Genomic DNA, 14388 nt, shown 5'->3' on the forward strand with positions numbered 1-14388 from the left:
ATTAGTTCATTAGTCACACTGAGGGGGGAAGAAACAAGAGAGCACAGAGTGTGTGCATGGAGGTGGGATGGGTGGCAGTGGGAATGAGTCCTGCTGTCATACTTAGGAGGACAGCAACGAGATAGCAACAAGATTTTTTTTTGGGGGGGGGGGTGTCTTGGCGGTGGAGCAGGAATGTGTGTATTAGTGCAGCAGTCACCGCGATGTGAGGTAAAGCCAGATGTCCGGTTAGCCAGAGCCCCACCACTATGAGATTTTACAGGCAGGTCTGAAAACCCCGCACATGCCTGCAAGGTGGCTGGCCTGCGGCTACACACAGGTCATTGCACAGATAACATGGATAACACCCGACTTAGGCGTGCCCGGCGGTGGTGTGTTGGGCCCTTGCTCCAATGGTCAGGGGCGGGCCGGCCGGGCGGGCCGGGGGAGGGTGTCCCTCAGGGGCCCAGGCAGGCTGGCAGGCCCGAGGTGCCGCTCTCTGTGTGCTGAAGCAGCGCCGCCACGCAGCCCAGCCCGGGCAGCTCGCACATCAGGTGGCAGAGACACTAGAGTCTTCCGGCTCGCGCGCTCTCGCTCGCTCGCTCCCTCCCTATCCCACACGCGCTGGCGAGGGGGCGGCCCTCCCTTCCCTGAGCCGGCCTCTGCCTCGCGCACGCTCTGTCTGGGTATTGGTTAGAACCGTTGGAGGGTCAGAACTCCGCCGTTGCTCACGTTCCACTGGCGGCCCATGAGGCACCGCGAGGTAGCCCGGACCCAGGCCTTCTCCACAGGGAGGTACAGCGCGCCTGCGCGCGGGCCTTGCTGGGTTGCCTGTCTGCCTGTAGACTGCTGTCCTCAGTGTGCTGCCCCTGTGTGCGTTCGTGACTGACTGATTGATACAGCCCGGGTGGGGGCGAGGAGAGACTCAGCCCGCGGACATGGGTCCTAAATCACTGCTGTGGCGGCGGCGGCGGTGGCGGCGGCTGAGTGCCTGAGGGGGAGCCCCGGCCGGGGGAGGGAGAGAGGCAGGGGCGCTGCTGTGTGCGGTGTTGACGGTGTTTTTAACCCTTAGATGGTCTCCAGCGAGCCGCTGCTGCTGCCTGTGTCACTGGAGGGCGAGTTCTCCAATAGCATGAAGGAGATGATCGGCGGCTGCTGCGTGTGCTCCGACGAGAGGGGCTGGGCCGAGAACCCGCTGGTATACTGCGACGGGCACGGCTGCAGTGTCGCAGTGCATCAAGGTGAGTGAGTGCCCGCCCCCGGACCCGGCCTGTAGATTTTCTCCTGTCTCCGGCTACCTCTCTCCTACCTGAGACCCTCCCCCCTTTACCCTCCCCTGCCGCACACCCTGTGCCCTGCCCCCCTTCCTGACCTGCCCACCGTTCCCCTGTCCCCACAACCTCCCTCCTGCCTGCCTTCCCCTCAACCCCGTTTTCCCACTGCTTCTTTTACCGTTTCTTCCTGAAACCAGCCCTGCCCCCCGCAGCTCTCCCTGCACACCCACACCTCCCCCACCTGCACACCCACATTTCCATCCCCACTCAACACAATTTGTACCTCTTCCTTCCACAACAGCTCCCTCCCTCACTCCGGTTCCCCGAATACCTGCCCCTGCAATATCAGCTGCTGTGCCCCCCCCCTCCATAGACCACCCCCATTTCCTCTTCCCTAATTAGACACGTGTGTGAGGGAAGCCAGGACCGGAGAGGCTGGGAGGAGCCTGCAAAGGGAGACTCGGCTGTTATGATTGCCTCCTCTGCTTGCCTCTTTCCCTGAAAGTTTGCAGTGTTGTTGTAGCTCTGTTGGTTCCAGCGTATTAGAGAGATAAGGGGGGTGAGGTAATATCTTTTACTGGACCACGTTCTCTTGGAGAAAGAGACGAGCTCGCAAGCTTACACAGAGCTCTTTTTCTGGAAGAAGAGCTGTGTGGAAGCTCAGATCCTTGTCTCTTACCAACAGAAGTTGGTCCAATAAAATATATTACCTCACCCTCTTGTTGCTCCTTCCTTGAATGTCATTTGGCTGATGGTGTCTGGTAGATATGGAGACTTCCTGTTGTGATGGTTTTGGCAGCAGGAGGGACTGGTATTACTTACTGGAGTTAGATTTGTTGGATTAGTGGAGAAAGAGAGTGGTTGGTGTCCAGCTCAGGGGCTGTGGTGCACAGTGTATACATGTGATTATTTTGCTGCTGTCATTGCATTGCCTTTTCTTTGGGAGGAGGGGGAGAGACTGGATTGTAGTATTTTCACCTGAATAGAAAAGGAACAAAATGATCATAACTTCTAAATGAAGAGCAGAAATAAGGAACTGTAATAGAGGTTAGTAGTTTCTCTTTCCATCAACACCAAGCTAACTGCATCTAAAATAAACGCTGTGTCCTCTGATGTTTTTTTAATATGTTGAACAAGTTAGAACAGTGGAGAAGCTGAAGTCTTATATCCAGATCATTAGTCTGAATACCTGAAATTGTTTGTTACATTGGGTTAGATATACCTTGTATTTGTGAAACTTACCTCCCAGTTCATAAAATGAAAGCGGGGGCAATCCAGATAGAACTGCAAAGGAATGAAATTGTCCCTTGTAAAGAACTTGGTGTCATGAAGTGAATGGAGGCTGAAGAGTAGCTTGTGTAATGAGTCTGTTTTTGATTCAGGGTTGCCTTATCTTCAGAGTGGAGTTGATGTTGAAAGGTGTCCCAGTTTGTCTATAGTCATGCTTACATCAGGATTTTGGGTTTTTGTTTTGATGTAGTTTAGAATACGAAAAGAATGACCAGAACATAGATAGTATTTGTTTTCAGAAGGAAAAGGCAGTCACTTATGCCAAACTGAGTAAATTTTAAAAAATATATGTATCCTACCTTTGCTAACACTAGTTCAGCTTCATAAGTGTTGGTAACCTTGGGAGTCCTAGGGTCTTAAATATGGTGCTCTGATAGGATCATATGATCGTGTTGAAAAAGGTGGTATCAGCCCTTCTGTGTTGATTCTCAACATCTCTATTGCTACTGGAGCTAAGCTAGTGTTAGCAATATGGGGAAAGTTTTGGAAAATGCCCCTAATATAGACAGAGACTCTTAAGTTGGATATAACTGTATTGCAGCCATGTCTATTCAAGTTCAAACATGGAAGGAAGGAAGGATGCAATTTCAGGAATATAACCTGATGATGATACTCTTAAGATTTTGAGGTCAAATGCTATTGTGGTGGTTGCAGAATTACTGTACTACAGGTGTAATATATTTTGAGTGTATGTTAACAAAAATGGTGCACATCTTGACAGTTGACATTGTGGAACTGGTAGAAGAGGCACTTTCATTATAACAGACTTTATAACTGTCCAAATACTCCTTACAGCTGAATATTTTCATACTACTTATTAGTCTAAGAATTAAACATCTCCTTTTTGGGAAGTTTGAGTTAAAATTATTTGGCTATCTGTGAAATCCAGGCATAATTTTTTCTTGTCAAACTTCTCAGATACCTAGTTTTCACTCTTGTCTAGTTCAAAACAAGCTTCTTTAAAACTTGCCAGTGATTTAATTCTCTAAGGAGATAAGTGCTCCTAACAACTTTGAAGAAACTTTGTCTAGCAATAAAAAAGGTGTAAGCATAAGGAAGTCATGTATTGAGCAATAAACTTTTAATTTGTTAATGCACATAAGTGATGTTCAAGATACAGATACAAATATGTCTGGAACTTTGCTAATTTGAAATGTAAGATACGCCACTTTAGATGCTGCCTAACTGTGATGGCTTGCCAAGCCCTCTCCCTGACTTGCCCCATCATTCACTTCTTTATACCATATGCTATGTGCCTCTGCACTGTCTATTGCCAGTTTCCAATTGTATGTGCTGAGACAGGGCTTCAACAGGAAGGTTGTCAGATTTGCTGTACTGCTTCTGATGATATTTTGAAACTTCAAACATTGTAGTGTATATTGGTTTGACTATGCAAACAAGTCACAATGCTGAATTTCTTTATTTGGGGGAGTATCTCTCTTTGTGCTTGTCTTTGCCAATTTTAGTTAATGGTAGGACAGTAAAGCAAAATGTTTTCCCTTTATTATGGCTATATTACAGAACTTTAGCATATACAAATCAAAAAAGGGATGTCCAATATGTTTTAGTTTTTAATACTTGAATAATGCAGGTGACAATTTGATAACTGATTCATTATTACCTGAATATGGATAGACTTATGTAGTAGGTGGTTGGACTTCTTTTGTGGGGTTTAAACTTCATGTTTTGCGTATCAGAAGACAATGTTTATGTTTTATATTGCATGTACTGTTTTTTTTCCTCTAAGTTAAAATGTAATGCTCAAGGTGTTTAGAGTACTTTACTAGTTCGAAATCCCCCTTCACTCCTCCACTTTGTTTACAGTTAACTTGTTAGGTGTTTTTTTAATCACTACTTTTTACTTCACTGCATATTTAGAATTTGAAAAAATCTGACACTTTAAGCAAAATGCAAAACCACTGGGTTCATACAGCATTGGGGATCTTAAGTGTAGAAAGTCAAATGCAAAATTATTGCTCCTGTGGAAAACATAATTTGACTTTGTTGTATGTATGAAGGCATACAAAATACACCCCCCCCACACACACACCTGTACTTGAGGTTCCAAGAGGACACAGTTCATGGTGCTATGAGAACTGTTAATTTGAGTTTCCTGTTCTGCATATTTAAAATCTGAACTATAAACAGGTCCTATTAGGATCCTCTTTTGTTATACACCATACAAATACAGACCCCAGTTCTGCATGGTGATCTGGACAGGCAGACGTGTATAGCTACATGGAGCCCTTCTGTAGTTAGTAAACCCTGCATATGGGAATAGGGATTCACATGTGCAGATCTGCTTTCAGAATCAGGACTATAATGGTCTTTCCCCCAAGAGTTTACTCTGAACTTGATTGGACTACTTATGTATGTAAGTAATTTATAAGTATAATGTTTCAGGGATTGGAGCCTTAGAACGTATTGTTGCTTTAAATCCAGTTTTGATATTCTTCAGTTCAGATTTGTCATATTTGTAGGTCCTCTTGCCTCTTCAGACAAAATATTATTTCTTCATTTAGTCTTCAGAATACCTTATGCTTTCTGCAATACTCAAGTGCAGGAAAAGTCATCTTATTGAAATTAAAATGTTGGGTTCTTGTGACAGTTTTTTCCCAACTATATTCTATTTTAGCATGATTACCTTTTCTCTCAAAAATATAACTTACTACAAATGACAGATTTTTGTTATTGTAAAGTTATCTTTTTATCCTAAATTAAATAGATGTTTTACATGCAATATGTTTTTCTATTATATTTGAACAATTTTTGTTTTTTTCCCCACAATGTACGGTAAACTGTAGTTCATTTTACTTAATCAAAACAGGTATTTTGCATAAACTTAAAGGTTAATTAGCTTGTACTTGACCACTAGCTTGAGAGGTAGTTTTGACAGTGTGTTAGGCATAACATGTTTTACACATAGAAGTAGACTTACCCCGTCTGTAAAGTGCTTCAAGCTCTGCTGATGAAAAGAGTTTATAATAGAGCAAAGTATTACTGTATTGTAGTACTGTATTATGATTGCTAAAATATTTTATCTTGTCTGAAACAGCTTGCTATGGAATTGTTCAAGTACCTACCGGACCTTGGTTTTGCAGGAAGTGTGAATCTCAGGAAAGAGCAGCCAGAGTGGTAGGTGCTTCGTTTATTAAATAATACTACAAAATTGCTTAGTAGTAATGTTATTGAGCAGTATTTGTTGAACTTTCTATTATAATTCCATGTTAATTGGACACCATCAGTTTGAAATACAGTTTTTTTAAAAAAGTTAAACTAGCTTCAGGGTATTACATCTGCACCTGAGTATTCCTGGCTATTTTTGTGGTTTTACAATCACACTTTCCAAAGTGGTTTCTTCCTCGTCCCTGCTCGTATTGTGTAAAAGACCCACATAGGGGAAACTGATTAACTGTATACTAAAAGTCTTGTGAAGTTCACAAAATAAACAATAAGAAGTGTGTTATGAAAGCAAACCCTTAAATCTGCAAGTGTGATGGTCAAATGTAGTTCCTCTGCTTGCATAGCTGTCTAGAAAAAGAAATCAGAATTAAACTGGCTGTATTACATTGAACAGGCCAATTATTTGTGTCCTGCTACCTCTTTACTTTAAAATAATAGACTAGAATTTAAGAGCATTAAAATTTAGGCATATGTTCTCCTACTGATGCACAGTTGCTTTACATGGTTAATTGTAATTAATGCTAATAAGGCAAGTAAATCTGATTTGGTGGGAGGCTAGGTTTCATTGTTTCTGTGCACTAAAGTTTTTCTTTCTGCCATAACACTTTGAAGAAATCATCTAATTGCTTAGTTGATGGGCAGATGAAGGTAGCTGGCACTTATTTTGTCTACTAATAATTTTAAAATTGCACATTTTTATGCGACAAGCAAATACAGTTTTTATCTCTTCCTCTCCTTGTCTGTCACTTAAAATATTAGATTGTAAGCTTTTTGAAGCAGGGGCCATATCTTTGTGCTTTGTATGATGTCAAGCAGAATGAGCCCCCAGTCCTGATTGGGGCATTTGAGCCCTGATATGAAAAGTTCAAAAACATTGATCAATACAGCGTTAAAAAGCATTCAGAGTTTTAACTAAGTTATCCATGTTTTATGTAATTCATTGAGACTTCTCAGATATTGGAGAATAACAAAGTTAAACAAGAAAGCAGGTGAAAATTGTCTTATCTGCCTTAGTGACTTAAGGATTTCAACTGTCTGTACTACTGTTTTGTTAGTTCGGGAAGGGTCTGTTCTCCCATTATTGTATTTAAAGCCAAATGTTTTATTGGATGGATCCAATCACCAGAATGATTATGTAGTCTTCCTAATATTCGGTAAGAATTAAAGGAACACCATGGTATTAGTTTCCTTATTTGAAATGCTTCCATAACATGGCCAGGGCTCTAGCCCTTATTCATAGTAAAACTTCGGAGGGAATAACTTAAGTAAGGAAAAACATGAGTGCCAAGCTCCCATTATATGTGCCACAAATGTTTGTTTCAGAACTGTATATAAGCTGGATAGTGTGTATGTTTCCTTAGGTAGCAAAAGAAAAACAGCAACACGGAATCCTTTATAATAAAAGAAAAACAAGCCCAAAAGAAAACACCTGCACAGTATTGTGGGTGTAATGGGAAATAATACTAAAGACTCTGGTGCAGATCATGCAATTTACAACATTGAATGGCTGGCTGGAAACACACAGAGCCTTGTTGACTTCAGTGGGGCTCCATGGCATATGTCTACACTGCAGCTGGGGGTTAGTCTTCCAGCCTGGAAAGACAGACGTGTTTGTGGGGCTCACACTAACACTCTAAAATAGTTGCATCGATGTTGTGGCACTGGTGAAGGCTTGCACTAACCACCTGAGCTTGGAGTTGGGGTAGGGAGGGCTGAAGCTTGGTTGACTAGCCTGAGCCTTCACTAGTGCCGCAATGTCCACAAAGCTGTTTTTTGCATGCTAACGCAAGTCTGTCTACCTGGGCTTGTAGATTTGCTTCCAGCTCCAGTGTAGACATCCGTGTGCAGGCCGAGCAGTCTACCTGCATGTTTTAAATTGATGGAATGGGGCTTTTATGCCTATTGATCAGGATCAAGTTTTACTGTTGTGATCATATGAATGTAATCTTCAGTATTGTAGTGGTTGCAGATATAGTTAAAATTGCAAAAACAATTTCCATTATTGTCTCTTCTGTTTCCTTTCTTTTTTTCTTAATCTTATAGTTTCCAAACCATTCACTTTTAGGCTGAAACTTTACTTGTTTTCTCTTTGGGGGGCGTAGGGATGAGAGAGAATGTGTGCAAACACACTTCCTGTCTTTGAGAATTAACACCTTTTTTTTTTCTTTTAAAGAAAAAGTGAAGTATAACTCAAATTATGAAAAATGAAATTTGGCTTGTAAATAACGAGCAGCACATGCTTTGCTAAATTGGGGGGATGGGGAAGGAAATTGAATTAGATATAATAAAGTTACAAATATTTCAGAGTGCAAGATTGTACCTGTGTAGTAGCAAATTCCTTCAGTATTCAAAAGGACACCAACTTACATCACACTTTTATCTAAATTTTTACCTTCTTTGTTATTCCAAGTAATACCTAAGGCTACTGTAACAAATAGAGAAGTCACTTTTTCTTTTTTCATTTTGCTTTGTACAGATAATAGAAAACCCGAGCCTTTCACACTCCTGAGGTCTCTTCCAACCTCAATCTTCTATGATTCTATAACTTCGTAAACAAAAGAGAAGGAAAATGTAACTGTAAAATCATACATTTTTAAATTGTCTCATTGATTATAATATCTGAAGCTACCTCTATTTTTAAAATGGATTATATCTCAAGTTGATGGTGTTCCTTGTAAACTGTATAGCTATAGAGCAATGCCGTGTTTTTGCATATATAGCTTTGTGTGTGAAATTACTACTTTTCCTACTCTAAGGCCCTGTGGTGTTGACCAGTGGTGTATTTCCTGCCACCTAGACATGTGCCTCATCCCTGGAAAATCCCTGCTGTTGACATGAATGACTTCTGCTTCCTTTGCGTCACCTGAGTGGTGGAAAGGAAGTGAAATAGGGCAGAGAAGGCTCCACTGACTGTGGACCCTTAACCTTTTAAAAACATTTTATCCTTGGGCTGAAAAGGATAGAAACTAGCTCCAGGGCAGATCACATAAGGTCAGGTAATGGCTGGCCTTGGGAGGCATAAATTCAGCCCTTGTGCTCAAGGACCAGTGCAGTGTGTGTACTACCAGTGATGAAAGATATTTCCAAAATGGTGTGAAGGTGGCACTATCCCAGTTCTGCCATGACTGGTGAATTGAATCTGATGCAGTGCAGAGCACATGCATGTCAAAATGAAGTGTAGGTGCCACTTTTCCCTCTGGGTGCATTTTTTAATGCTTGGTTCTCCACTGGTCAGTGCCTCAAAGTGAGACTCTGGTTCTTAAAGCCACAACAGAATCTTTAAACTTATATATGCCTTATTTATCACATCTAAAAAAGAGCTACTAATGCTTTAGCTACTTTTTGTGTACCTAGAGTTTTCCCATCTGTTCATCTCAGTGTAAATATAAGTATTTATCTAGACTTCTAAATAATGCATCTGTGCTAAAACCTGGGCACATGAACTGTTCGGTCTTTAAAATATTGAATAAAAAATTCAGATTGATGTAGTGTCATCATTAATATTCTACCTAATAAACAACAACTGAGACTTCCCCACTCATCTCTCTCTTCTCAGAAAAACTGAGTTAATAGGTCGGCCTTACTTTGTGCTCTAATGGTCAGCAGGCTTTCTGACTGTTGGACCAAAACAGGGAATAAATTATATTGTGAATTGTTTTTCCACTATGAAAACTGCCCAGCCCTTGAACAAAATGTCTAGGGATTGTTGACTTCAGTATTCTAGCTAATAGCAAATGTTAAATGGCTACCACACAAGGAGAGAGAGGTAGTCTATAAAATGCACAGGATTCAAACCTCAAGGGGCTTTTATAAATGTAAACCAACATCTTGAGTGGCACCTGGAAACTATTTAGAAAATAGTTTAGCTCTGAAGCACAAGTGCAGTATGTTGCCTGAGAGAAGTACCTTTAAGCAGATAAGGTGTTCAGCTAGGCTTGAAGTGTAGTCCCAGATTGAAAGTAATCCATTCTGGAGATGGTAGAGGCTTGGATAACTGGTGAGAGATCCAGTGAAACTTGAAGGAAGATGGGTCTTGGGGAAGAAAGGGCCTAGAGGATGAAGAGTGCTTTATCTGCTTGCTATCTGAATATCTAGATGTAACTGAGGAATGCAACAGAACCTCTAAGCAGAGAAATTGTGTAACAAGAAGCTAAGAAGCTCTCTAAGTAGTTGATAAATTTCTGCAATCTTCTATGGTTGCTTCCCTTAGCCTTTTAACATTAATTATGGAAGGTAGGTCTCATCCAACCTTTCACTCAAATTTAAATAAGGAAATATTTTTTGATCACAGAGATTCCTCCTACATCCAGCAGGACTTTCAAACTTCATTCTTAACTAAATATTGGGAAATTGATAGTCTGGGTCTTGTGAACTTGCTACTGCACTGCCTGGAAAGAAATGCAGAACTGAGTATCATCGGCATACTGTTGAACTGCATCCCAAAGTGTCCCTTCTCTAATGACCTTCTATCCACACACCAAATAAGAGGGCTGACAAAGTAACAGCCTGTGTGAGGAAGCTGTTGGGATGATGACACATTGTCAACACTGGCATTTGGACCGTCGTGGGGGGAAAAATATTCACTTCAGTGCAAATACAGTAAGTCTGTTCCTGCCAGGGTCTGCAGATATGTCAATGAGATCAAATGTATTTTATGGATTTAATAGAATCTGCATGTTTTGATCTTTGTCCACTTCCAGGAGGACATCTTTGACAATGGAGACCAGGTGCAGTCTCCATAACATGCCAAGCTGTTTTGTATGTGGAGTATTCACGTTTTCCTTTCTACTCCTGTTTGCCAGAAGCTGGGATTGGGTGACAGGGCATGGATCACTTTATGATAACTTGTCTGTTCATTCCCTTAGTGGCCAATGGCAGGTGCCCCAGTCAGAGGACAGGATACTGGGCTTGATGGATGTTGGTCTGACCCAGTATGGCCGTTCTTATGTTCTCATGAGTTACTTGCTACAGTCTTCTCAATTATCTTTTCCCCAGTAGAAAATGTGTGGTGATTAGCAAGTTTGTTAGTATCAAGAGATGATTATTTGAGCACAGAGCTGACAATAGATTCTTTAAGTTTTAAATTCTTCTCTCTGGGGGAAAAGACACCAACAATCTTCTGTAGTAATCCCCTTGACAACTGAGAGTCCCTTGTAGTAGTGGCGTGCCCCAGAAACAATTCCTGTGTGGCTGCTTCTTAGCCCTGGTCTACACTAGGGGCGGGGATCGATCTAAGTTACGTAACTTCAGCTACGTGAATAACGTAGCTGAAGTTGACCTACTTAGATCGACTTACCATGGTGTCTTCACCGCGGTGAGTCGACTGCTGCCGCTCCCCCGTCAACTCTGCCTGTGCCTCTTGCAGGCTGGAGTACAGGAGTTGATGGGAGAGTGCTCGGGGATTGATTTATCGCATCTAGTCTAGATGCGATAAATTGATCCCCGCTGGATCGATCACTGCCCGCCAGGTGAGTTGGTCACCTGGCAGCCATGCCCCAGTCACCTACCCAGCACCCTGGCGTGCCTCACAGGCACCTCCTGCCCAGGAACAAGGAAAGGGCTCGGGAACTACCAGTGCCAGGCAGAGGCTCAGGATGGGCCCAGCTGCTACCTTGATGATCCCAATCACCCACCACGAGTCCCAATCCCTGGGGGTAGCAGCGGGGCCAGCACTCCAGGAGACCCCGCAGCCATGGGTCACTGGGTGCCGCAGCTCGGAGTGGGAACGACCGTAAACCCTCCAGCCTCCTCCAGCTGCCCTGGGAGCTGCTGCATCTTGGGTCCAGCCCCTCTTCCTTCCCTGCCGCGCAGTGGCTCTGCTTTGCCCTCTGATGCCCACTGGGGTGCTGCGCTTCTCTGGCCCTGGGCAGGGACATTGCTGGGTCACCACTCCGCCAACGTACACAGTTTGGGGGGGCAGTGCCCCCCCATGCCAGCCCCAACTCCAACGTACCACCTGGGACTATCGTGGCTTACCTTTGGGGCCGCGGCCCACAATTTGGGAACCACTGCTGTTGCTGTTCCAGGGGGTGGTTACATACCAGGCACGAATTTTACGTTGGTTTATAAATATCAAAGATCATTTTATGTGTTGTTTTCTGCTAGCAAGCGTGAGAAGTGGTAGGTGAGGCTTATGGGGTAGAATGTTGTGGTTTAAGTTTACCCTGGCTCCTGAAATTCTTTTTATACCCTTTTGTTTTTTTTAATCCATATCTGTCCCTCTGGAGATTGGGTTCTGTCCCCAAGCAGGGGGATTGTGTCCTGCCCTGGGTGTTGCAACCTGCCACTTGGGATTGCAGCACCGCTCAAATTTGGCCCAACCAACTCTCTGTCATGTTGCGGGGGATGGCTGGACCAAATTTGTGTGAGTTATCTTGCCCAGCAGGTTGCAACAATACTTATTCAAATTTGGACACCACTGCTCTCCCTTGTTCCTCTCCTTCCCCTGCACCATGAGAGAGGGCCAGCTGGGCCATATCTGAATGGCTGTGGCACCATGCACCAGGTTGCAATTCCTGGTTTGGGGAGCCAGGCCCAGCCCCAACAGGCAGGAGCCATCACTGCTGGGTGAGTTTTCAGTTTTGTCCTTTTAACTGTGGTATTTTCATGTTGCTTTGCATTTGCAAAAAAGCAGCTCTCTACCTATTTGGCTGTGCAAAAGGGTATTTGTGTAGATGGGGCCATACTGTTAATCTTTTGTTCATTTTTATTAAAGATTTGCTAAATTGTAATCCCAGTCTGTCTGGAGTAGTATGATGGATGATGGGCTGTACTAGGGATGAAGCTAGGATAGAAATTTACAAAATTCAAGGAAGATGAGAAGGAAAATGTAAAGTTGGGGAGAGGGCAAAAAATAAATGCTATAATTAATTAGATAGTATCTGAGTAATTCAGAAACAAAACGTACCCCTCTAAATGTAAGTAATCCTCCCAACCCAATATGTTAAAGTGTGATTTTGGAGTTCCTCAAAAGATTAGAGTGATACTAACTTCATGATCTTCTTGATCGGATGCTTTTGTTTTTTTTTCTGTAATCCAGCCAGAGTGCTTTGAGAATATATTGAGTTAGCATTCCAACACATCTGGAAATGCCCTTGAAGTTCCATAGTGTGCATTAGATCAGAGATGTTTGGAAGCAAACTGAGAAGTAAAGCAAGGAAGTAACTGACCCTGTGAGAGCATAATTTCTGCTATCTTTCCTGGTTTATGTTAAGTTTAAAAAAATAGTGCCTTTTCATGTTTTTTAAAAAAAAAATTACTAAAACCAACATGAGTATTTATGCCTAAATATTAGGAATTACAGAAGAGTATGTTCTGTGTATTATGTTGCAGTTCCTCTTCAGTGCACGGTGAGGACAGGCTAGAATGATGTCGAATGTCCATTTTTCAGAATCATAATGTTCTAACATAACATGTTTATGATTGCTTATTAAATACTTTACTAATTTTAACCTTAAGTAGTGTGATTATTTTAAAATCTTTTTTAACTAAAAGCAAATATCTTTTTAAATGATCTTACTTTGTTTGCCACTGTTTGACAATATGAATCAGTTGTCCTTCATGAAAAAAGTGCATAGAATGTAGGAATGGTTTCTGGAATGTATAATGTGTTTTGCTGGGAAAAATACAATTTGGGATGGAAAGTCTGCATATAAGCTAAGTAATTTGCATATACTGTTTATGTCTACTGAAAAAGACTTTAAAGAGAGAAAAATGTAAAACTAAATTATACTTATGATTTTTTGGGGGGGGTAGTAAAGGGAGGGAGATCACATCTCTAATCTCAGGGTATGTCTACACTGACATAGTTACAGTGCTGGCAGTTACAGCACTGCTCAGACAGTGCTGTAGGGAAACCGCTGTTGTGTGTTCACACTGTCAGCTGCCTGCGCAATAGCGTGTTCACACTTGTGGCTCTTTGGAGCGGTGAACTCTGTGCACCTAACCCACACAGCAGCTCTTCCTCTTCTGCTGCTAAGAGTTGTGGGAAGGTGGAGGGGGTCGCGGGGCATTCTCGGACCTGTCCCAATGCACTGTGATGCATTGCTTCGTAACCTAGCAATTCATGTGCTTCCGTACGCATTTGTCTCCAACTTTCAATGGCTTGTGTACTGCGCGCTCTGCTCTGCCTCTTCGGTCTGCAGGAATGGATCCTGCACTGTTGACGAAAATGCTGCTTGCTGTCACTAACATGTCACGAGTGATGATAGTTATTCCTTAAAATACAAAGGCAAGAGCAGTTTGACATTGATCTCGCCATGTGTAGTAGCTACGACACGAGATTGCTTGTGGTATTCATAGAGGTGCTGACCACAGTGGAACACCGCTTTTGAGCTTGGAAAACAAGCACTGAGTGGTGGGATCACATCGTCATGCATGTCTTGGGTGACGAACAGTGGCTGCAGAACTTTTGGATGAGAGAGCCACATTCATGGGACTGTGTGATGAGCTCGTCCCAGCCCTGCGGTGTAAGAACATGAGAATGAGAGATGCCGTGCTGTTGGAGAAGCGCGTGGTGATTGCAGTGTGGAAGCTGGCTACTCCAGATTGCTACCGATCGGTCGCTAACCAGTTCGGAGTGGGAAAGTCGACCATTGGACTCATGTTGACGGAAGTGTGCAGGGCCATTAATCACATCCTGCTCCGAAAGCCCGTGACTCTG

At 42.9% G+C, this 14388-nt stretch overlaps 1 protein-coding gene across 2 annotated transcripts in view; it reads left to right on the top strand.

Moving 5' to 3' along the window:
• The first annotated feature begins 705 nt into the window (after positions 1-705).
• The window catches only part of MLLT10 (MLLT10 histone lysine methyltransferase DOT1L cofactor), a 212478-nt gene continuing 198795 nt past the window's right edge, over positions 706-14388 (top strand). Inside the window, exons 1-3 of one of the 2 annotated variants that reach the window (XM_074946060.1) lie at positions 706-774; positions 1052-1220; positions 5599-5678. In XM_074946060.1, coding sequence (XP_074802161.1) covers positions 1052-1220; positions 5599-5678 — 249 coding nt within the window. In that variant the 5' untranslated portion in view covers positions 706-774. Of the gene's footprint in view, positions 775-800; positions 853-1051; positions 1221-5598; positions 5679-14388 lie in introns of those variants that run through there. The other variant, XM_074946059.1, reaches the window with a different exon arrangement.

The sequence above is a fragment of the Natator depressus genome, chromosome 2, assembly GCF_965152275.1.
Source record: "Natator depressus isolate rNatDep1 chromosome 2, rNatDep2.hap1, whole genome shotgun sequence".
Classification (NCBI taxonomy): Eukaryota; Metazoa; Chordata; order Testudines; family Cheloniidae; genus Natator; species Natator depressus.